The following is a 25,146-nucleotide window of genomic DNA, read 5'->3' on the forward strand; positions in this document are numbered from 1 at the left end:
ACGCAGACTGAGGTGCCAGAGAATCCTGTAGACCGTGATTCATGCATTTTGTAAATGTGGCACATTCATTAAGAAAAAAAACGTCTTCTGGGCCTACAATCTTCACATAATAATGTGACATGGTTATTTAATCACAGAATCATGATCTTGTATCCTATGTATTTCTTTGTTCATGTAAATTGAAAACAATGCTATGAATAACATTTATCTTTTTTTTTCTCCATTCATTAGGAAATAAAAGTGAGAAGGACATAATAATATTCAAGAATGCCGCCCTTCTGCACATTCTGGTGACACTCAGAGACCTTGCTTTGATGTGTTCCTTGGATGCAACTCTAGGTCTCTGAGATAGAATTTCATTAGAATTATTAGGGCATGTTCAGACATGGCGGAATTCTGCAGACACTGTCCGCATCAATGCCGCACACAATCTGCGTTGCAGATTCCGTTGCGCCTTTGCCTAAAATGTGAAGTAAATTGCTGCTGATTAGTCGTTGAAGAGTACATCTTGCTCTCTTTTAAAACATTCCATCTCAGTCTGGCTATAGACCTCGAAACACATAGGTCCAGCCAGAATGATGAAATATCCTGTTCGCGAGAGCAATCCGCAACGCAACACACATTACATCTGCGGATTTCATTGCGTAATTTTGCAACTTCATTGAAGTCAATGGAGAAATTATGCCACAAGTACGCAGCAAGTACGCAACAGCCAGTGTATGCTACAGACACCAAATTCCGCCTCGTAGCCTATGGTCCGCAGCGGAGTTGTCCGCAACGTCTGCATGACAATAACTAAAAAGGTGTGGAAACCAATGGACAGACTGTCTGCTGCGGATTTCCAGTGCGGACTGTCGGCAGCAGAATTCCACAGCAATTCCGCCACGTATGAACATGGTTAGTTCTCTATGTAAGAAGAATATTAAGTGTGAGCTATTCCAGTGAAAGTGCACTTTCTATGAAAATTAAAATAAGTATCCCTCTTGTGTCAAGTTGTTAAATATAACTTTTTCTTTTTTTGGGAAAGCAGAGTGACAACCAATATGGGCGTCAGTAGAAATCCCACATAGATTGTCACCCAGAGTTTTCAAGCTCCAAGTAGTATATCTGCCTAAGCATGTAGTGATATATCCCATTTTAATAAGAAACTGAGTCGAGTTGATGATCATAACTGTAGGAAAGACGTTTTCCCTCAATATACATTAATGGCATATTGCATACATAAATGTATGATCAGTTGGGGTCTGACCACCTATCGCTAAAACGAATGGACCATGTCATTTTATCTATTTCCATTTGACTCTCATGTGATACGCCTGGCTTGGTTGACCCATTAAAGTCCATTGGTAACCCTTTATTATAATGATCGGTGAAGTCTCAGTAAAATGGCATAAATATACACCGTGAAAATACTACATCTACAATTTGGAAAAGCAATAATTTTCCAATATGATAGCAAACTATCACCCAACATAAGAAAGCCCCATCTGTAATGAAAAATCAATGTAAGCCCTCCGCATACGACAGAGCAGTGTGCATGGAGAGGTATAGAGGCACACGGAGTCCCTGCCGCTCCATAGTACAGAGACATAGGAATTTCGTGGGCCACCATATGGCGTCTTATTACAGAGATATTCTTGCCTAGAAGCAATGCAATACTTTTAGGGGAAAATAGTAGATAATGCGGCTTTTATTGATAATATTCATTAAAAGCCGCATTTCCACAGGTGATCTTGCGGGCATAGTGCTGTGCCGACATGGTCACTAGTGAATGCATATGCATGAAGTAAGTGCTTGTGTTAAGCTGTAAAAGTACATGGTCTTTAAGAGGTTAATAACTGTAATAAATGTAGATTTGTTTTTACTTTGACATTAATTCTTTCGCTCTTGAGTCCCATGTGGCCATCTACTTGTAGCATTGCTCAGAGCTCTAGTATGAGATTAGAAAAAAGCATCTGCCTTTTTTCTAGAGATAGTGCCACTCTTGTTCATGGTTGGGACTGGTACTGTAGCTCATTCAAGTGTTGCTTTTGTAATCTCCTACAATACCTTTTACAGAATTGTAAAGTTTTATATCAATAAAACTCATACCAGAGCACTAGATGTACTCGAGGTTTGTAATATACGCTGGGAAGATTTATTTGTCTCTTCTCCATTGCAGAATTCTCCAGATTCACCAACAGGGTGTGCCATAGGAAAAAATAAACATTTTTATAAATGAGTCACACTTAGCACTAATGCCATTTGATCTGAACGTCAAATTTTTTCTGTGTATTTATGCCAGAAAACCCATTGTAGCAAAATTGTATTAAAGAGGCTCTGTCACCAGATTTTGCAGCCCCTATCTGCTATTGCAGCAGATAGGCGCTGCAATGTAGATTACAGTAACGTTTTGTATTTTTAAAAAACGAGCATTTTTGGCCAAGTTATGACCATTTTGGTAGTTATGCAAATGAGGCTTGCAAAAGTCCAAGTGGGTGTGTTTAAAAGTAAAAGTACAAGTGGGCGTGTATTATGTGCGTACATCGGGGCGTTATTAATACTTTTACTAGCTGGGCGCTCTGATGAGAAGTATCATCCACTTCTCTTCAGAACGCCCAGCTTCTGACAGTGCAGATCTGTGACGTCACTCACAGGTCCTGCATCGTGTCGGCCACATCGGCACCAGAGGCTACAGTTGATTCTGCAGCAGCATCAGCGTTTGCAGGTAAGATCGACTTACCTGCAAACGCTGATGCTGCTGCAGAATCAACTGTAGCCTCTGGTGCCGATGTGGCCGACACGATGCAGGACCTGTGAGTGACGTCACAGCGTGATCTGGCAGAAGCTGGGCGTTCTGAAGAGAAGTGGATGATACTTCTCTTCAGAGCGCCCAGCTAGTAAAAGTATTAAAAACGCCCCGATGTACGCACATAATACACGCCCACTTGGACTTTTACTTTTAAACACACCCACTTGGACTTTTGCAAGCCTCATTTGCATAACTACAAAAATGGTCATAACTTGGCCAAAAATGCTCGTTTTTTAAAAATAAAAACGTTACTGTAATCTACATTGCAGCGCCTATCTGCTGCAATAGCAGATAGGGGTTGCAAAATCTGGTGACAGAGCCTCTTTAAGTCCCATTAAGAATTGTAATAGGCTGCATTAATTTCAAAAACTTTTATACCATTCCAACATATAAATTGGATCTTGTTTAGTCCTTTAAATGGCTTGGCCATTTTCTAAACATACGTGGCATTAAAAAAAACTGGTAAAAGAGTTGTCCAAATAAGATGTGTTTCCCCAACCTGATCTGTAACATGCGCTGCAGGACAGGGGAGCATGTAAACAATTGCGGCACAGTTAATAAAAGCAGCGGTGACACGATACATCACGTGACCGCCGCCTCTATCACTGTGTGACAAATGTTTACTTGTGCTCCTCCTGACTGCAGCAAATGTTACAGATCAAGCGGGGAAGCACAACTTATGAAGACGTTTTGTAATTTTATGACATATGCTAGAAGTGGACAACCCCTTATATTTCAGAAACTTGAACTTTTGAATTAAACCTATAGACATTTTTCTTTCTAAGCTAATGAAAGTATATGCTGCAGACATGCATGATTTTTAGCCTACTACTTTTCAAAATATGTAAAAGAAATGCACCATCTAGTGGTATCATTCCTATAGCGCTCAATTTTTGTACACGTTGTAGAGTGAAAAAAGCATAAACAGCAACAAAAGTCTGTTTTATGTTTCAACCATACATTTGTGTTTTTTATATCATACACAATCAAGTTCAATAATAGTGACATTAACAGGACCATATCTACAACAGAACTATGGCATGCCATACAAGACAAAGCCCTATACATCATGTGCAATAAGTTTATGTTATATCATAACATACAATTGCTGTAAGGAGAATGTGGAGCATAAACCCATGCCCACCATGTCTGCGGTCTAGCAGCTTTTCTGTGACAGCATGAGATTGCATTCAGACAAGCTTGTGTTTCAAGACAAGCTTGTATTTACTTTAAGAATGGATCAGTGGAACTAACACGCAGCTCTTATAAACCTCCGGTGTTTTAGTAAATCTGAAACAGGGAAATAAGATTATACTGTGATAGTTACACTCCAGCCACAGGCCTGTTTCTATTTTTAAGAGTTATCTATAAGACAGGCGCCATAGGCCTCTTCACATTGTACTGCAGTTTATAATATCACAAGATGAGCTATATTTCAGACAGTATTGTAATCATTTCACTTCTTCGGATGACAGTTTATTTTACAATTCTGTTTCTTTATAGAATACTTGTGTAAAGCAAAGCAGGAATACAAGAGTGTTCTTGGATCCTATTTAGATGACATCTGGAGAAAGCTGAGGATCGTTCAGTTTGTCAGAGATAAAACAGAAGAACTAAATCCAAAAATCACGGCATTTTTAGAGTGGATAGAGAAAGCAAATGTGGAATATGAACGCTTTAAAGTAAATCCTTTGCACATTAGGACTGGGAATTTCCACATAAATTTCTTATCTTACTTTTGACTCTGTTATATTAAAGCCTTCTTAATCCTCAACTAAGCACCACAAGAAAAAAATTAAAAACAAATATAACTTGCATGCCCACATTTCTCTTAGGGCCAGTTCACACCTCTGCGGTCTGATAGTCGTTTCCCTCCATCTTTTGTGGTCTAAAAGTTGGTGGAAAACTGACCTGTAAAAGGTTCTTATTGATTTTACTAGGAACTTTTTTGAAACAAAACAGTCTTACAGAGAACTGTTCCATGCAACACTTGTTTGCAACAGCTGTTTCCATCAATATCAAAAGATCTGGGTCCATCATTGCCATCCAGCCAGGCTTCTTTTTTCTTATTAGTGGGAACTGATTCATATGAACTGATTTGTGCAAAACTTTTGTTGAACTGACAGGGAGTGAACATGAACCAGCAAATATATTTTCCTGACTTAGGCTCTGTTTACCTCTACGTACTTCATTTTCGTTATTCTGTTCCGTCATAGGAGTAGAACAACAAAAATGACGGCAGTGATGGACCCATCGCATGACACCAACTGCCCCTGACAGAACCCGTTGCTATAATGGGGACAATCAGGTTTCCGTCATAGTGTCCGTCATTTTAGTGGACAAAATAGCACTGCATGCTGCTCTCTTTTGCCCCGGGAATTTTTGGCAGAATCTGTTAAGGATCTGCCAGGCACAGCTTCTGTATCCACGCCCATAGGTAATCAGTCTGCACCTGCTTCTATGTCTGTGAGACTGACTCCATCTTCCATCACTCAGGATGGCAGGCTTAGGAGTGGGAGAGCCTATCGCAGCCTGGCCAGACGGAGCTAGCTCCCGCCCTCTGTCTATTTATACCTGCCTTTCCTGTTCCTCCTTGCTTGTGATTCTTCTCTCTTGGTTTCCTGGCCCTGCTGCAGCTTCTTGAACTACTTGTCCCTGCTTAGTATTGACCCTGGCTTACTGACTACTCTTCTGCTCTGCGTTTGGTACCTCGTACACTCCTGGTTTGACTCGGCTTGTTCACTACTCTCCTGCTCTGCGTTTGGCACCTCGTACTCTCCTGGTTTGACTCTGCTCGTTTACTACTCTTGTTGCTCACGGTGTTGCCGTGGGCAACTGCCCTGTTTCCCTTTGTTCTGTGTTTCCTTGTCTGGTTGTCTGTCGTGCACTTATTGAGTGTAGGGACCGTCGCCCAGTTGTACCCCGTCGCCTAGGGCGGGTCGTTGCAAGTAGGCAGGGACTGAGTGGCGGGTAGTTTAGGGCGCACTTGTCTGTTTCCCTATCCCTGTCATTACATAATCACAAGCCCATATACCTACTCTACCCTGGTCCTTCACACCACTATGGACCCCCTTGAGACCCTGGTTCAGCAAATGCAGGGTCTCTCCCTACAGGTCCAGGCCCTGGCTCAGAGGGTCAACCAGCCTGATGCTACCATGGTAGTGCCCCTCACCTCTTGAACCCCACCTCAAGTTGCCTGACCGGTTCTCAGGGGACTGGAAGACTTTTCTCTCCTTTCGGGAGAGTTGTAGGCTCTATTTTCGTTTAAAGCCCCACTCCTCAGGTTCTGAGAGCCAGCGGGTGGGTATAATTATGTCCCGGCTCCAGGAAGGGCCCCAAGAATGGGCCTTCTCCTTGGCTCCTGACGCCCCTGAACTTTCCTCCGTTGATCTTTTCTTTTCTGCTCTCGGACTCATTTATGACGAGACTGACAGGACTGCCTTTGCCGAGAGTCAGCTGGTGACTTTACGTCAGGGTAAGAGACCTGTTGAGGAGTATTGCTCTGACTTTAGGAAGTGGTGCGTAGCTTCTCGGTGGAATGACCCTGCCTTAAGGTGCCAGTTTAGGTTGGGTCTGTCGAACGCCCTGAAAGACCTGCTAGTTAGCTATCCCTCTTCTGACTCCCTTGACCAGGTTATGGCTTTAGCGGTACGACTTGACCGACGTCTCAGGGAACGACAACTTGAACGTTTTTGTGTTTTCTCCTCTGACTCCCCCATGATGCCTCCCGAGGTTCCGTTGCTTCGTTCTTCCACGGAAGACTCGGAGGTACCTATGCAACTCGGGGCCTCCGTGTCCCCCCAACAACGTAGAGAGTTCCGCAGGAAGAATGGTCTCTGCTTCTATTGTGGGGATGACAAGCATCAAGTGAACACCTGTCCTAGGCGTAAGAATAAGCAGCCGGAAAACTTCCGCGCCTAAGTGATCATCGGGGAGGTCACTTGGGCGCACAGGTATTTCCCGTAAATATGAAACGTAATAAAATCTTGCTTCCCTTTCAGGTCTCTTTTGGTGGTAGGCCTGCTACCGGCAGTGCCTTCATGGATTCAGGGTCGTCTGCTAATATCATGTCTGTGGAATTTGCTATGTCTCTAGCTATGCCTTTGATTGATTTGCCTAAACCTGTCCCGGTAGTGGGTATCGACTCCACTCCTCTTGCTAATGGTTATTTTACACAGCATACCCCTGTTTTTGAACTCCTTGTTGGCTCCATGCATTTGGAGCAGTGCTCTGTACTGTTGATGCAGGGATTATCGTCCGATTTGGTTTTAGGCCTTCCCTGGTTGCAGTTGCATAATCTCACGTTTGACTGTAATACTGGGGAGTTTACCAAATGGGGTAATGAATGCTTGACGTCATGTTTTTCTGTTAATTCTATTTCTCCCCCTGAGGAGGTGAACACGCTACCTGAGTTTGTTCAGGACTTCGCTGATGTTTTCTCTAAGGAGGCCTCCGAAGTGTTGCCTCCTCATAGAGAATACGATTGCGCTATCGATTTGGTACCAGGAGCTAAGCTCCCTAAGGGTAGGATATTTAATCTCTCTTGTCCCGAACGTGAAGCCATGAGAGAGTATATCCAGGAATGCCTGGCCAAGGGTTACATTTGCCCCTCTACTTCTCCGGTAGGTGCTGGCTTCTTCTTCGTAGGGAAGAAGGATGGTGGTCTTAGGCCATGCATTGACTACCGTAACTTGAATAAGGTCACTGTAAGGAACCAGTATCCCCTTCCTTTGATTCCTGATCTCTTTAATCAGGTTCAGGGGGCCCAATGGTTCTCTAAGTTTGATCTACGGGGGGTGTATAACCTTATCCGCATCAAAGAGGGGGATGAGTGGAAGACTGCGTTTAACATGCCCGAAGGTCATTTCGAATACCTCGTCATGCCCTTTGGGTTGTGTAATGCTTCCGCGGTCTTCCAGAATTTCATAAATGAGATTTTAAGAGATTACCTGGGGGTATTTCTTGTAGTGTACCTTGATGACATACTTGTGTTTTCCAAGGACTGGTCCTCCCACATTGAGCATGTCAGGAAGGTGCTCCAGGTCCTTCGGGAAAACAAACTGTTTGCGAAGACCGAAAAATGTGTGTTTGGGGTGCAGGAGATACCATTTTTGGGTCAAATCCTCACTCCTCATGAATTCCGCATTGACCCCGCCAAGGTCCAGGCTGTGGCGGAATGGGTCCAACCTGTCTCCCTGAAGGCGTTACAGTGCTTCTTGGGGTTCGCTAATTATTACAGGAGATTTATTGCTAACTTCTCGGTCATCGCTAAGCCTCTTACGGACCTCACTCGCAAGGGTGCTGATCTCCTCCGCTGGCCTCCTGAGGCTGTCCAGGCTTTTGAGGTCCTTAAGAAGTGCTTTATCTCGGCCCCGGTGTTGGTTCTGCCCAACCAAATGGAGCCATTTATCGTGGAGGTTGACGCGTCCGAGGTGGGAGTGGGGGCTGTCTTGTCCCAGGGTACCAGGTCCCTCACCCATCTCCGTCCCTGTGCCTACTTCTCCAGGAAGTTTTCGCCCACTGAGAGTAACTATGATATTGGCAACCGCGAACTCTTAGCCATTAAATGGGCATTTGAAGAGTGGCACCACTTCCTGGAGGGGGCTAGGCACCAGGTAACGGTCCTTACCGACCACAAGAATCTGGTTTTCCTAGAATCGGCCCGGAGGCTAAACCCGAGACAAGCTCGATGGGCGTTATTTTTTTACCAGATTCAATTTTTTGGTTACCTATAGGGCTGGGTCTAAAAATATTAAGGCTGATGCACTGTCGCGTAGCTTCATGGCCAGCCCTCCTTCGGAGGAAGATCCTGCTTGTATTTTGCCTCCCGGTATAATCATATCCTCTATTGATTCTGATTTAGGCTCTGAAATTGCTGCTGATCAAGGTTCAGCTCCCGGGAACCTTCCTGAGAACAAGCTGTTTGTTCCCCTGCAATTCCGGCTAAGGGTACTTAGGGAAAATCATGACTCCGCACTATCTGGTCATCCAGGCATCCTGGGTACCAAGCACCTCATTGCCAGAAACTATTGGTGGCCTGGGTTGCCTAAAGACGTTAAGGCCTACGTCACCGCTTGTGAGGTTTGTGCTAGGTCCAAGACTCCCAGGTCCCGACCAGCGGGCTTACTACGTTCTTTGCCCATTCCCCAGAGACCCATATCTCCATGGATTTTATCACCGATTTGCCTCCATCTCAAGGCAAGTCGGTGGTGTGGGTTGTAGTAGACCGCTTCAGTAAGATGTGCCACTTTGTGCCCCTCAAAAAACTACCCAATGCTAAGACGTTAGCTACCTTGTTTGTCAAACACATCCTGCGTCTCCATGGGCTCCCTGTCAATATTGTTTCTGACAGAGGGGTACAATTTGTTTCTTTGTTTTGGAGAGCCTTCTGTAAAAAGTTGGAGATTGATCTGTCCTTCTCCTCTGCCTTCCATCCTGAAACTAATGGCCAAACCGAGAGGACTAATCAGTCTCTAGAACAATATTTAAGGTGTTTTATCTCTGACTGTCTATATGATTGGGTCTCATTCATTCCCCTCGCCGAATTTTCCCTTAATAACCGGGTCAGTAACTCGTCAGGGGTCTCCCCCTTTTTCTGTAATTTTGGGTTTAATCCACGATTCTCCTCCGTTTCACCTGGTAGTTCCAACAATCCCGAGGTAGAGGTCGTTCATCTGGAACTGTGCACAGTCTGGGCCCAGGTTCAGAAGAACCTAGAGGCGTCCCAGAGCATACATAAAACTCACGCAGATACAAAACGTTCTGCTAACCCCTTGTTTATGGTCGGGGATCTGGTGTGGCTATCGTCAAAGAACTTGCGCCTTAAAGTCCCGTCCAAGAAGTTTGCTCCCCGGTTTATAGGGCCGTACAATGTCATTGAAGTCCTCAATCCTGTCTCCTTCCGACTGGAGTTGCCCCCATCTTTTCGAGTACACGACGTGTTTCATGCCTCCCTCCTTAAACGCTGCTCCCCGTCCTTGGCTACCTCGACGAAACCTTCTGTGCCCGTTCTCACCCCTGAGGGGGTAGAATTCGAGGTGGCCAGGATTGTGGACAGCAAGATGGTCCAAGGCTCCCTCCAGTACCTAGTCCATTGGAGAGGATACGGGCCTGAGGAGAGGACTTGGGTACCCGCCCGGGATGTTCACGCTGGGGTATTGGTCAGGAGGTTCCACCTTCGTTTCCCCAATAAACCAGGTCCATCTAGAAAGGGTCCGGTGGCCCCTCATAAAAGGGGGGGTACTGTTAAGGATCTGCCAGGCACAGCTTCTGTATCCACGCCCATAGGTAATCATTCTGCACCTGCTTCTATGTCTGTGAGACTGACTCCATCTTCCACCACTCAGGATGGCAGGCTTAGGAGTGGGAGAGCCTATCATAGCCTGGCCAGACGGAGCTAGCTCCCGCCCTCTGTCTATTTATACCTGCCTTTCCTGTTCCTCCTTGCTTGTGATTCTTCTCTGTTGGTTTCCTGGCCCTGCTGCAGCTTCTTGAACTACTTGTCCCTGCTGCAGCTTCTTGAACTACTTGTCCCTGCTTAGTATTGACCCTGGCTTACTGATTACTCTTCTGCTCTGCATTTGGTACCTCGTACACTCCTGGTTTGACTCGGCTTGTTCACTACTCTCCTGCTCTGCGTTTGGCACCTCGTACTCTCCTGGTTTGACTTGGCTCGTTTACTACTCTTGTTGCTCACGGTGTTGCCGTGGGCAACTGCCCCGTTTCCCTTTGTTCTGTGTTTCCTTGTCTGGTTGTCTGTCGTGCACTTATTGAGTGTAGGGACCGTCGCCCAGTTGTACCCCGTCGCCTAGGGCGGGTCGTTGCAAGTAGGCAGGGACTGAGTGGCGGGTAGTTTAGGGCCCACTTGTCTATTTCCCTATCCCTGTCATTACAGAATCTGTGTCGGAAGCTCCTAACGCAGGGAAGGCTTCCTCCAACGCAGATGTGAACACACTGTTTTTTCTCTTTATTTTAGGCTATGTTTACACTGGCATCATAACTTCTGCTTATAGCACAAGCCATGGCGCTGTGCTGGATCCGTCGTCAAACAGTTAGAGACGGAACCCATTGACTTTTAATAGGTTCTTTCAGGGTTCCGTCGAGGTTTACATCACTATGACGGCAAGAATAGCGCTGCATGCTGCTCTAATCTTGCTGTAAAAAGTGACGGAACCCCTGATGGAGGCTCTGAACGCCTATGTGAGCAGAGCTTTACATCTGTATATTGATTTCCAAAAATGTAACCCATGGGAGTGGAGTGGAACCCCAGGGGTAGGTAGGAAAATCATTGATTTGAGAAAAAGAAAACCATCCTTCCTTTGACAGGATATATAAAAATATAACGGACCACAAATATAGCCATATAAAAGTAAAATGTGCCCTACAAAATAAAGGCTCTGCAGTGTTATCTCCATATTCGCACTGCAGGCACAGGGACAGTCAGTTAAAAAAGACTTGAAAACAGCAAAATAGACCTCTGCTTTTTAGACCCGGTTGGAAAACAAGGGGCCCATATACTTTTCCAGACCCTCTATTCTCAGTGTCCGCCTCTACCCAGGGCCAGCTCCAGGTTTATGTGGGACCTTGTGCGACACAGACTTAGTAGGCCCCTTTGCGGGGGAACTCATGACGGCAGTAAAATGGCAGAAAACGTCACTTTGTGACCCCATATACACGTTAGGCCCTGTTAATGCCCCCATATAGAAGTTAGGCCCCCAGTTTGTACCCCCATAAATTTACTGCCCTCTGTAGATAGTGCCACACAGCTCCCCTCCCAGGTAGTGCCACACAGTCCCCCTCACTGGTAGTGCCACACACAGCCACCCCTACCAGGAAGTTCTACACAACACCCTCTTCTCAGGTAGTTCTACACAGCCCCCTCCTCCCAGCTAGAGCCACACAGCCCCCCCGATCCCTGGTAGTGCCACACAGCCCCCCTCCCTGGTAGTGCCACACAGCCACCCTCCCTGGTAGTGCCACACAGCCTCCCTCCCTGTAGGTAGCGCCTTTGGGGTTCCCTCTAGGAGTGGAATCCCCAGCCAGCAGAGCATTGCCAACGCTCTGGCTGGGGATTCCGCTTCAGGAGAAACCCCTGATGTCACTGTCCATATATGGACAGTGTTGTCAGGGGCAACCACAGAGCCATAGTCCCGGGCAGAGCACTACTAGCATTCTGCCTGGGACTCCTGCTCTGCTCCTGACATCACTGTCCATTTATGGACAGTGATGTCCAGAGCAGAGCTGAAGTCCCAGGTAGAGGGCTAGTAAAGGCTCTGCTCCGGTACTCCAGCTCTGGGGAAGCCCCTGACATCACTGTCCATATACGGCTAGTGATATCAGGGGCAACCCCAGAGCCAAAATCCCAGGCAGAGCGCTACTAGCACTCTTCCTGTGACACTGCTCTGCTCCTGACAACACTATCCATATATGGACAGTGATGCAGGGGCTTCCTCAGAGACGGAGTCCCGGAGCAGAGCCGCTAGTGATGTCAGAGGGAGAGGAGTCCCAGGCAGAGCGCTACAAGCGGCTCTGCTCCAGGACTCTGTCTCTGGGGAAGCCCCTGACATCACTGTCAGGGGCTTCCCCAGAGTCGGAGTTCTGGAGCAGAGCCGCTAGCGCGCTGCTTGGGACTCCTCCTGACATCACTGTCCGTAAATGGACAGTGATGCCGTGACGACGACAGCGACAGCACTAGGCGGCCGAGTGGGCCCCCCAAGGATAGTGGGCCCCGCCACTTGCCCGGGTGCTGACGTCGGCCCTGCCTCTACCCCCATTTGAATTTGAAGTCTTTTCAGGAAAACATACAATGCTGTGTGTTAATAATACTAACCTGCTTTTTACCACATTTGCCTTTCCAGAGTCCAGAATTATTTTAGCAAGAAATAAGGTGACAAAGGGAGGCGAGTAATACATAATTACAAGATCAGACTATACAGGGATTAAGATTTTTTTTTTTAGCTTTCTATCAGGTTTATATAAAATTTTTATCTTTAGCAGGTTGACGTATGTGAAAAAAAACAAAAACATAGCAGTACTAAAAAAACATATACAAATCAGTATCCGAATATAAACCAGTCAAACATATGCCTAAAAGAAAGTCTATTGTTATATGTATGCATCATATAAACCTTTAAGTACACTACAGTATACATATATTCACTTTTTTTGTTATACAAACACTTACATTTGACATACTGTATTGAGCAAATGTGTTATGTAAAGTCATCAGAGGATGAGTTAAATAACATCTGTAGATACCTACTTTTATAAAAATAGACTCCTACACAGTAAAGTGAATTCCTGTAAAAGACTTCGGTTTTATGAGACACATACATTTAGAGATCCACCCCCAATTAATTTCCAAATCTCAAGAAAGTATCCACACTTTCATTACAAGCATAAGTCTAGCACAGGAAACCTGCACCACAGCTTAGTGAAGGTAGAGGGCAGTCTTGTGCTATGTAATGAAACTCTTATCGAAAATAAACGTTACTGTTTTGTGATTTGTATTTATTGGGTATAAAACATTTAAAAAAAACTTACAGCATTGCAAGGTAATAGTCTGAGTAATTGTAATATTAAGAAAAAGTAATGGCTTTTCAATAGCAAACAAGCTTTTTCTATAATTTAATTTATTTTTTGTATGTTTGATTAAAGGGGTTTTCCCATCAAAGACATTTGATATATCCACAGGATATGCCATATATGTCAGATAGATGCGGGTTCCACCTCTGGGACGCGCACCTATCTCTAGAACGGGGCCCCCCATACCCTGTTCTACCTTTCTCGGTTCTAGTTGCCTCTCGGGCCACTTCCTGATTGCATGGTCGGAAATTACGAAAACAGCTTAGCTTGCTGAGCTACGCTGTTTTCGTAACTCTAATAGAAGTGAATGGTAGTTATGGAAACAGCGTAGCTCACGAGCTACGCTGTTTTCCTGATTACATGGTTGGAAATTATGAAATGGCCTGGGAGGCAGCAAGAACTGAGAAAGGTAGAACAGGGTTTTAGGGTATAACGTTTCTCACCGGTTTGTTCGTGGATCCTCGGTGTCATCTGGATGATGGTGCTTGGAACCCAGGCAACGCTTGGCACAGCAGGTAGAGGCGGTCGGATGGATAGGCAGAAGTCAGGACAGGCAGCAGACGTAACGGGTATGGCAGCAATAAGTCAAGGCAGGCGTCGTAACGGGTATGGCAGCAATAGGTCAAGGCAGGCGGCGTAACGGGTATGGATAGCAATAGGTCAAGGCAGGCGGCAGACAAGGATAGTCAAGTTCAAGCAGAGGTCAGTAACTGGAAATCCAGACAAAAGGCAGAAGGGACGGAAACGGAACCAGGGCACAGGGAAACTCACGGGGAACTTGATTGAACAAGCAAGGGAGGAGGAACCTAAAATAGGAAGTCTTAGGAATTAAGGTGCGCGCTGGCCCTTTAAGACAGGACGAGTCAGCGCGCCCTCTAGTGACTGCAGCCGCACAACGAGGATGACGGCCGCGGAGGGAGGTAATGGATGCACTCACCTGACGTCGTCCAGGGCCAGCAGAGCTTCCGGATTGGGTAAGTGGAGCTCGGGATGAGCAGCTGGTAATGGAGGGCGCCGGAACCGGAGCAGAGGCCGTGGGGACAGCGGGGAACGGCGCGGCAGCCGTTACAGTACCCCCCCCCCCTCTTTTTAGGCTTGATTGGAAACCTTCGCTCAAAGTCCTTGATGAGAGCTGGGGCGTTTATATTCTCCACGGGCTCCCATGATCTCTCCTCAGGACCATAATCTTTCCAGTCCACTAGGTACCATAATCTCCCCCGTGATCGTTTGACATCCAGGATCTCTTGAATTTCAAATTCGGCATCAGCCGCTGGCGCAGGATGGACAGGAATTTTCTTAGAAAAACGGTTGAGTATAGTGGGTTTCAGCAGAGAAATATGGAAGGAATTAGAGATTTTCAGATACTGAGGAAGGCGAAGTATGAAAGTTACTGGATTAATTTGTTTAGTTATTTCACAGGGACCCAGAAACCGAGGCACTAGCTTGTAACAAGGGGTCTTCAGACGTATGTACTGGGTGGACAGCCAGACTTTATCCCCAGGAAGGAGCTGCGGCGGTATCCTGCATCTTTTATCCGCGTCTTTTTTAAACCTAGCTACGGCTTTGTGGATGGAGTCCTTGGCCGTCTGCCAAATCCGTACAAAGTCACGGTGGACCGTGTTAGCAGCTGGAACCTCAGAAGGCACAGAGACTGATAGAGGAATTCCTGGGTGCTGGCCATACACCAAGAAGAAGGGAGAAGAGTGGGTAGATTCCCCTGTATGGTTATTGTAGGCAAATTCGGCCCATGGAAGCAGACCTGCCCAGTCTTCTTGTCGCGGAGACGTGAAATTCATGAGGAAACCTTCAAGTATTTGATTAATCCGCTCTACTTGACCATTGGATTGGGGATGGTACGCGGAAGAGAAGTCTAGTTTGACCTCCAGTAGTTTGCACAAGGCTCTCCAGAACTTGGATGTGAACTGAACTCCTCTGTCAGAAACAATATGCTTAGGAAGACCATGCAGGTGAAAGATGTGCTTGACAAACAGCGTTGCTAGTCGGGAAGATGACGGAAGGCCTGAGAGAGGTACGAAGTGCGCCATCTTGGAAAAACAATCCACTACAACCCAGATCATGGTACACCCAGCAGAACTAGGCAGATCGGTGATGAAGTCCATGGCAATGTGCGACCAGGGAGAGTCAGGCAGGGGCAGGGGGTGCAAAAGGCCAGCAGGTCTTGAATGGGAGACTTTATTTTGAGAGCAAGTGGAGCAGGCAGAAACAAAGTCTTTAGTGTCTTGGGACATGGAAGGCCACCAGTACTGACGGCCAATCAAATTGAGAGTCTTTTTGATGCCAGGGTGCCCAGAAACCCTGGAGGCATGGCCCCAACAAAGAACACAATCCCTTTGTTTAGGGGGTACGTAGGTCTTTCCTCGTGGAATGTGTACTACTTCAGCTGGAGCAACGATCACAATACGTTTCGGATCTATAATAAACTGGGCTGGGCTCTTGGTCTGTGGGGTCAAAACAGCGAGATAAGGCGTCAGCCTCTGTATTCTTTCCAGCGGGTCTGTAGTGAAGCTGAAAATCGAATCTGGAGAAGAATAATGCCCACCGAGCTTGGCGAGAGTTTAGGCGTTGAGCAGTCTGTAAGTATAGGAGGTTTTTATGATCTGTTTAAATGATGATGGGGTGCCGTGCACCCTTAAGCAAATGTCTCCATTCCTCCAGGGCCAATTTAATAGCTAAAAGTTCTTTATCTCCAATTCCATATTTTTTTTCAGCGTATGTGAACGATTTGGAGAAAAAAACGCAGGCCACGAGTCTCCCTCTACAAGTCTTTTGAGAAAGAATAGCTATGACTCCCACAGATGAAGCATCGACCTCCAGAACAAAGGGTTTGGTGGAATCCGGTCTATGTAGGACTGAAGCAGAAGAGAAGGCAGCTTTAAGAGCTTGGAATGCGGCTTCGGCCTCCGTGGTCCAGTCTTTAGCATTAACCCCTTTTTTGGTCAGAGCAGAAATAGGAGCTATCATAGAGGAGAAATGAGGAATAAACTAGCGGTAATAATTTGCGAATCCCAGCAGGCGTTGGACAGCTTTGAATCCTTGCGGCCGAGGCCAGTTGAGAATTGAGGATAGCTTGGCTGGATCCATTTGAAGTCCCTGGTCGGAAATGACATACCCCAAGAAAGGCAGGCTGGTTTTCTCGAAGAGGCATTTCTCTAGCTTGGCAAACAGAGAGTTCTCTCGCAGACGCTGTAACACTTGGCGCACATGCACACGATGAGTTCGAATATTGGGATAAAAGATTAAAATGTCATCTAGGTATACCACACACAGCTGTACAACAGATCCCAAAAAATGTCATTAACAAATGCCTGGAAAACCGCAGGAGCATTACAAAGTCCAGAGGGCAGGACAAGGTATTCAAAATGCCCATCACGAGTATTGAAGGTGGTTTTCCATTTGTCTCCCTCGCGGATACGAATGAGGTTATAAGCTCCACGAAGGTCTGGTTTGGTGAAGATTTTCGCCCCCTGTAGACGGTCAAAGAGTTCTGAGATCAATGGTAACGGGTACCTGTTCTTTAACGTGATATTATTCAATCCTCGGTAATCAATACAAGGACGCAGGGAGCCGTCTTTTTTTCCCACAAAGAAAAACCCTGCGCCAGCAGGAGAGGAGGACTTATGGATGAAACCTCTCTCCAGATTTTCTTGGACATACCGAGACATGGCCTCAGTCTCGGGCAAGGACAAAGGGTAGACTCTACCTCTGGGAGGCGTAGCGTTGAGGACCAGGTCAATGGCAAAGTCGTATGGCCTGTGAGGTGGCAGCGATTCAGCTTGTTGTTTACAGAAAACATCAGAGAAGCTTTTGTATGGAGTAGGAAGTCCTGCTGAGTTAGGTTCTTTAGACTGAGGCATGGGTGGGCGAATAGATTGTAGACAATGTTGATGACAGAAGTCACTCCAGCGTGTAATTTGACCTCCAGTCCAGTCGATAACAGGGGAGTGCTTCTGCAACCACGGTAGACCTAGTAGCAAAGGGTTCAGAGAGTTCTTTAACACATAGAAGATACGTTCCTGGTGTAGTGCCCCTGTTAACAGGAGAATGGGCTCGGTGACGAGATAGATAGTTTCCTGTAGAAGCCTCCCATCTACAGAAGCAATGGACAATGGTTTGGTTAGTCCTTGCACTGGGATTTGGTAGCGGTTTACCAAGGACTGGCACAGAAAATTCCCAGCGGATCCAGAGTCTAGGAAGGCTTGAACGCAGAAAGTGGATCCTGCAAAGGACAGCTTCGCTGGTATAGTCATCTTCTGAGAGGAAGGTATTCCACCTAGGGTAGCCTTTCCTACTTGCCCTAGGCGTTGGAGTTTTCCGGCCTCACTGGACAGTCTCTGAGGAAGTTCGTTTTTCCACCACAATACAAACATAAGTTCAACTTGCGTCTGTCTATTCTGGCGCTCCTTAGGCGTGAGTCTTGTTCTCTCCACCTGCATGGGTTCGTCCGACCGGTAGGAAGATGAGGTCAGAAGAGGTCTTTGGAAGGTTGGTGCCAACCGTGATGTCCGATTTCCTCGAGCAGATTCTTGTTGTCTCTCACGGAAACGTATATCAATACGATTAGCTAGAGTATTCAAGTCGTCCAAAAACTGTGGAAGGTCTCGGCCAGCAAGTTCATCCTTGATTCGGCCCGCCAGACCCTCCCAGAAGGTTGATACCAAAGCCTCATTATTCCACTGGAGTTCAGTAGCTAAGGTGCGGAATTGAATGGCGTATTGGCCTACCGTGGAGGTTCCTTGCCGGAGCTTGAGTAGAGAGGAAGCTGCAGAACAGGCTCGACACAGTTCTTCAAACACCCTTTTAAACGTGGAGAGAAAGTTCTGAATGTTGTACATGATGGAGTCGTTTCTCTCCCACAAAGGCGATGCCCAAGCCAGCGCTTCACCAGACAGCAGGGACAGGATGTAGACCACCTTAGCCCGGTCTGAGGAAAAAATGATGTGCCATGACTTCAAAGTGGATGGTGCATTGGTTAACAAATCCCCTGCAGGTCTTGGGGTCTCCCTCATAGAGGGCAGGTGTAGGTAAATGTAGTCCTGGACTGTAGACAGGAGCTTGCTGTGGTGGTGGTATCGGAGGCGCCGAAGGCGCTAGTTCGTTCAAACGAGTGGACACATTCTGCAGTAGCTGAAACAGCTGATCTTGGCGGACTCGTTGTCTGGAAAGCTCCTGAGCCATATCTGCCGTGTCAGGCAGGGCTGTGTCAAGGGGATCCATGGCTTGTTCAACTTATAACGTTTCTCACTGGTTTGTTCGTGGATCATCGGTGTCGTCTGGGAGATGGTGCTTGGAACCCAGGCATCGCTTCGTACAGCGGGTAGAGGCGGTCGGATGGATAGGCAGAAGTCAGGACAGGCAGCAGACGTCGTAACGGGTATGGTAGCAATAGGTCAAGGCAGGCGTCGTAACGGGTATGGCAGCAATAGGTCAAGGCAGGCGTCGTAACGGGTATGGCAGCAATAGGTCAAGGCAGGCGTCGTAACGGGTATGGATAGCAATAGGTCAAGGCAGGCGGCAGACAAGGATAGTCAAGTTCAAGCAGAGGTCAGTAACGGGAAATCCAGACAAAAGGCAGAAGGGATGGAAACAGGGAACCAGGGCACAGGGAAACCCACGGGGAACTTGGTTGAACAAGCAGGGATGCAAGGGAGGAGGAACCTAAAATAGGAAGTCTTAGGAATTAAGGCGCGTGCTGGCGCTTTAAGACAGGACGAGTCAGCGCGCGCGCCTTCTAGTGACTGCAGCCACACAACGAGGATGACGGCCGCGGAGGGAGGTAATGGATGCAGTCACATGACGCCGTCCAGGGCCAGCAGAGTGTCCGGACCGGGGAAGTGGTGTTCGGGATGAGCAGCTGGTAATGGAGGGCGCCGGAACCGGAGCAGAGGCCGCGGGGAACGGCGCGGCAGCCGTTACATAGGGAGCCCCGTTCTAGGGATAGGTGCGGGTCACGAAGGTGGGACCCATATCTATCTGACATTTATGGCATATCCTGTGGATATGCCATAAATGTGCCTGATGGGCAAACCCCTTTAACTTACGCCTTTGTACTAACAATTCCACATAAATCTTTATCTTTCTTGTTGTCTTCATCTTGACAGGTACTCATGCTAACACAAATGGATACCAAGATCATAGAAGAAACTCTAAATAATATCTATATTGGAACTGAAGGTAAACATTCTACAATATCATTCAAACATCTTTTTATCGTTAGCCTAAAAATAATATATTTATAACCTCTTCCTGACTGCAGCACATAATTATGGAGTGAGTCGTGCCCAAATTTCTGTTGCTACTTTGTGAGGTGTTTGAAACCCCCAGAGTGCCAGTAGTTCTGTAATGACAGGGATAGGGAAACAGACAAGTGAGCCCTAATCTACCCGCCACTCAGTCCCTGCCTACTTGCACCGACCCGCACTAGGCTATGGGGTACAACTGGGCGACGGTCCCTACACTCAGTAATTGCACGACAGACAACCAGACAAGGAAACACAGAACAAAGGGAAACGGGGCAGTTGCCCACGGCAACACCGTGAGCAACAAGAGTAATGAACGAGCCAAGTCAAACCAGGAGTGTACGAGGTACCAAACGCAGAGCAGGAGCGTAGTCAGTAAAGCCAGGGTCAAACCAGGAGTGTACGAGGTACCAAACGCAGAGCAGAAGAGTAGTCAGTAAGACAGGGTCATATGAAGCAGGGTCAAATAGTACAGAAGCTGCAGCAGGGCCAGGAAACCAGCAGAGAAGAATCACAAGCAAAGGAGGAACAGGAAAGGCAGGTATAAATAGACAGAGGGCGGGAGCTAGCTCCGTCTGGCCAGGCTGTGATCGGTTCTCTCACTCCTAAGCCTGCCACCCTGAGTGGTGGAAGATGGAGTAGTCTCACAGACATAGAAGCAGGTGCAGACTGATTATCTATGGGCGTTAACCCCGAAGCTGTGCCTGGCAGATCCTTTACAGTACCCCCCTTTTTATGAGGGGCCACCGGACCCTTTCTAAGTGGACCTGGTTTACTGGGGAAACGAAGGTGAAACCTCCTGACCAATATCCCAGCGTGAACATCCCGAGCGGGTACCCAAGTCCTCTCCTCAGGCCTGTATCCTCTCCAATGGACCAGGTACTGGAGGGAGCCTTGGACCATCCTGCTGTCCAGAATCTTGGCCACCTCGAATTCTGCCCCCTCAGGGGTGAGAACAGGGACCGGAGGTTTCCTTGAGGGAGCCAAGGACGGGGAGCAGCGTTTAAGGAGGGAGGCATGGAACACGTCGTGTACTCGAAAAGATGGGGGCAACTCCAGTCGGAAGGAGACAGGATTGAGGACTTCAATGACCTTGTACGGCCCTATAAACCGGGGAGCAAACTTCTTGGACGGGACCTTAAGGCGCAAATTTTTAGACGATAGCCACACCAGATCCCCGACCATAAACAAGGGGTTAGCAGAATGTTTTCTATCTGCCTGAGTTTTTTGTATGCTCTGGGACGCCTCTAGGTTCTTCTGAACCTGAGCCCAGACTGTGCACAGTTCTCGATGAACGACCTCTACCTCGGGATTGTTGGAACTACCAGGTGAAACGGAAGAGAACCGTGGATTAAACCCAAAATTACAGAAAAAGGGGGAGACCCCTGACGAGTTACTGACCCGGTTATTAAGGGAAAATTCGGCGAGGGGAATGAATGAGACCCAATCATATTGACAGTCAGAGATAAAACACCTTAAATATTGTTCTAGAGACTGATTAGTCCTCTCAGTTTGGCCATTAGTTTCAGGATGGTGCCTAGCCCCCTCCAGGAAGTGGCGCCACTCTTCAAATGCCCATTTAATGACTAAGAGTTCGCGGTTGCCAATATCATAGTTACTCTCAGTGGGCGAAAACTTCCTGGAGAAGTAGGCACAGGGACGGAGATGGGTGAGGGACCTGGTACCCTGGGACAAGACAGCACCCACTCCCACCTCGGACGCGTCAACCTCCACGATAAATGGCTCCATTTGGTTGGGCTGAACCAACACCGGAGCCGAAATAAAGCACTTCTTAAGGGCCTCAAAAGCCTGGACAGCCTCAGGAGGCCAGTGGAGGAGATCAGCACCCTTGCGAGTGAGGTCCGTAAGAGGCTTAGCGATGACCGAGAAGTTAGCAATAAATCTCCTGTAATAATTAGCGAACCCCAAGAAGCACTGTAACGCCTTCAGGGAGGCAGGTTGGACCCATTCCGCCACAGCCTGGACCTTGGCTGGAACATGCGGAATTCATGAGGAGTGAGGATTTGACCCAAAAATGGTATCTCCTGCACCCTAAACACACATTTTTCGGTCTTCGCAAACAGTTTGTTTTCCCGAAGGACCTGGAGCACTTTCCTGACATGCTCAATGTGGGAGGACCAGTCCTTGGAAAACACAAGTATGTCATCAAGGTACACTACAAGAAATACCCCCAGGTAATCTCTTAAAATCTCATTTATGAAATTCTGGAAGACCGCGGGAGCATTATACAACCCAAAGGGCATGACGAGGTATTCTAAATGACCTTCGGGCGTGTTAAACGCAGTCTTCCACTCATCCCCCTCTTTGATGCGGATAAGGTTATACGCCCCCGTAGATCAAACTTAGAGAACCATTGGGCCCCCTGAACCTGATTAAAGAGATCAGGAATCAAAGGAAGGGGATACTGGTTCCTTACAGTGACCTTATTCAAGTTACGGTAGTCAATGCATGGCCTAAGACCACCATCCTTCTTCCCTACGAAGAAGAAGCCAGCACCTACCGGAGAAGTAGAGGAGCGAATGTAACCCTTGGCCAGGCATTCCTGGATATACTCTCTCATGGCTTCACGTTCGGGACAAGAGAGATTAAATATCCTACCCTTAGGGAGCTTAGCTCCTGGTACCAAATCGATAGCGCAATCGTATTCTCTATGAGGAGGTAACACTTCGGAGGCCTCCTTAGAGAAAACATCAGCGAAGTCCTGAACAAACTCAGGTAGCGTGTTCACCTCCTCAGGGGGAGAAATAGAATTAACAGAAAAACATGACGTCAAGGATTCATTACCCCACTTGGTAAGGTCCCCAGTATTCCAGTCAAACGTGGGATTATGCAACTGCAACCAGGGAAGGCCTAAAACCAAATCGGACGATAATCCCTGCATCAACAGTACAGAGCACTGCTCCAAATGCATGGAGCCAACAAAGAGTTCAAAAACAGGGGTATGCTGTGTAAAATAACCATTAGCAAGAGGAGTGGAGTCGATACCCACTACCGGGACAGGTTTAGGCAAATCAATCAAAGGCATAGCTAGAGACATAGCAAATTCCACAGACATGATATTAGCAGACGACCCTGAATCCACAAAGGCACTGCCGGTAGCAGAACTACCACCAAAAGAGACCTGAAAGGGAAGCAAGATTTTATTACGTTTCATATTTACGGGAAATACCTGTGCGCCCAAGTGACCTCCCCGATGATCACTTAGGCGCGGAAGTTTTCCGGCTGCTTATTCTTACGCCTAGGACAGGTGTTCACTTGATGCTTGTCATCCCCACAATAGAAGCAGAGACCATTCTTCCTGCGGAACTCTCTACATTGTTGGGGGGACACGGAGGCCCTGAGTTGCATGGGTACCTCCGAGTCTTCCGTGGAAGAACGAAGCAACGGAACCTCGGGAGGCATCATGGGGGAGTCAGAGGAGAAAACACATAAACGTTCACGTTGTCGTTCCCTGAGACGTCGGTCAAGTCGTACCGCTAAAGCCATAACCTGGTCTAGGGAGTCAGAAGAGGGATAGCTAACTAGCAGGTCTTTCAGGGCGTTCGAGAGACCCAACCTAAACTGGCACCTTAAGGCAGGGTCATTCCACCGAGAAGCTACGCACCACTTCCTAAAGTCAGAGCAATACTCCTCAACAGGTCTCTTACCCTGACGTAAGGTCACCAGCTGACTCTCGGCAAAGGCAGTCCTGTCAGTCTCGTCATAAATGAGTCCGGGAGCAGAAAAGAAAAGATCAACGGAGGAAAGTTCAGGGGCGTCAGGAGCCAAGGAGAAGGCCCATTCTTGGGGCCCTTCCTGGAGCCGGGACATAATTATACCCACCCGCTGGCTCTCAGAACCTGAGGAGTGGGGCTTTAAACGAAAATAGAGCCTACAACTCTCCCGAAAGGAGAGAAAAGTCTTCCGGTCCCCTGAAAACCGGTCAGGCAACTTGAGGTGGAGTTCAAGAGGTGAGGTGAGGGGCACTACCATGGTAGCATCAGGCTGGTTGACCCACTGAGCCAGGGCCTGGACCTGTAGGGAGAGACCCTGCATTTGCTGAACCAGGGTCTCAAGGGGGTCCATAGTGGTGTGAGGGACCAGGGTAGAGTAGGTATATGGGCTTGTGATTATGTAATGACAGGGATAGGGAAACAGACAAGTGAGCCCTAATCTACCCGCCACTCAGTCCCTGCCTACTTGCAACGACCCGCCCTAGGCGACGGGGTACAACTGGGCGACGGTCCCTACACTCCGTAAGTGCACGACAGACAACCAAACAAGGAAACGCAGAACAAAGGGAAACGGGGCAGTTGCCCACGGCAACACTGTGAGCAACAGGAGTGATGAACGAGCCGAGTCAAACCAGGAGTGTACGAGGTACCAAACGCAGAGCAGGAGCGTAGTCAGTAAAGCCAGGGTCAAACCAGGAGTGTACGAGGTACCAAACGCAGAGCAGAAGAGTAGTCAGTAAGCCAGGGTCATATGAAGCAGGGTCAAATAGTACAGAAGCTGCAGCAGGGCCAGGAAACCAGCAGAGAAGAATCACAAGCAAAGGAGGAACAGGAAAGGCAGGTATAAATAGACAGAGGGCGGGAGCTAGCTCCGTCTGGCCAGGCTGTGATAGGTTCTCCCACTCCTAAGCCTGCCACCCTGAGTGGTGGAAGATGGAGTAGTCTCACAGACATAGAAGCAGGTGCAGACTGATTATCTATGGGCGTTAACCCCGAAGCTGTGCCTGGCAGATCCTTTACAAGTTCCTATTCTCCAGAGGAATTACAGAGATCTGTTACCTGGGATCTATATACAGTAACAAATAGTAAATGTAAAATAAATAAAAAAATCAATATATATATATATATATATATATATATATATACTGTATATAAATATATAATAAATAAAATCTACCTCCACCTAAAATCCTAAGGGTATGTGCACACGATAATGGCAAATACGTCTGAAATTACGGAGCTGTTTTCAGGAGAAAACAGCTCCTGAATTTCAGACATTTTTACAAGTGCACGCGTTTTTCGCGGCGTCTTTTACGGACGTAATTGGAGCTGGTTTTCATTGGAGTCAATGAAAAATGGCTCCAATTATGTCCCAAGAAGTGTCCTGCACATCTTTGAAGCAGCCGTAATTTTACGCGCCGTCTTTTGACAGCAACACGTAAAATGACAGCTCGTAGGCACAGAACACCGTAAGACCCATTGCAACCAATGGGCAGATGTTTGCCGACGTATTGGAGCCGTCTTTTCAGGCGTAATTTGAGGCGTAAAACTCCTCCATTATGTCTGAAAAGAGGTCGTGTGCACATACCCTAAATGTTTTTGTTTGCCCATGTACAACAGTGCCTATGCACCCATGTAAAATAGATTGTTGGGTAAATTGTATTGGTTGAACAACTACAAAACAGATTAATAAATGAAGATTTTGGTACAGATTTGGAACAATTGGACAGCTCCATTGTTTCACAAAAATAATTCGATTTCGAATTTTTGGATTGTCATA

The 25,146-nt window shown here is 47.2% G+C and overlaps 1 protein-coding gene across 12 annotated transcripts in view; it reads left to right on the plus strand.

Annotated features, from left to right (window-relative positions):
- Positions 1 to 25,146, plus strand: part of SHOC1 (shortage in chiasmata 1) — a 307,702-nt gene that overhangs the window by 145,519 nt on the left and 137,037 nt on the right. For all 12 annotated transcript variants that reach the window (XM_075825602.1, XM_075825611.1, XM_075825607.1 and 9 more), the window contains 3 exons: positions 232 to 339; positions 4,295 to 4,473; positions 19,495 to 19,567. In XM_075825602.1, coding sequence (XP_075681717.1) covers positions 232 to 339; positions 4,295 to 4,473; positions 19,495 to 19,567 — 360 coding nt within the window. The remainder of the gene's footprint in view (positions 1 to 231; positions 340 to 4,294; positions 4,474 to 19,494; positions 19,568 to 25,146) is intronic.

The sequence above is a fragment of the Rhinoderma darwinii genome, chromosome 1, assembly GCF_050947455.1.
Source record: "Rhinoderma darwinii isolate aRhiDar2 chromosome 1, aRhiDar2.hap1, whole genome shotgun sequence".
Lineage (NCBI taxonomy): Eukaryota > Metazoa > Chordata > Amphibia > Anura > Rhinodermatidae > Rhinoderma > Rhinoderma darwinii.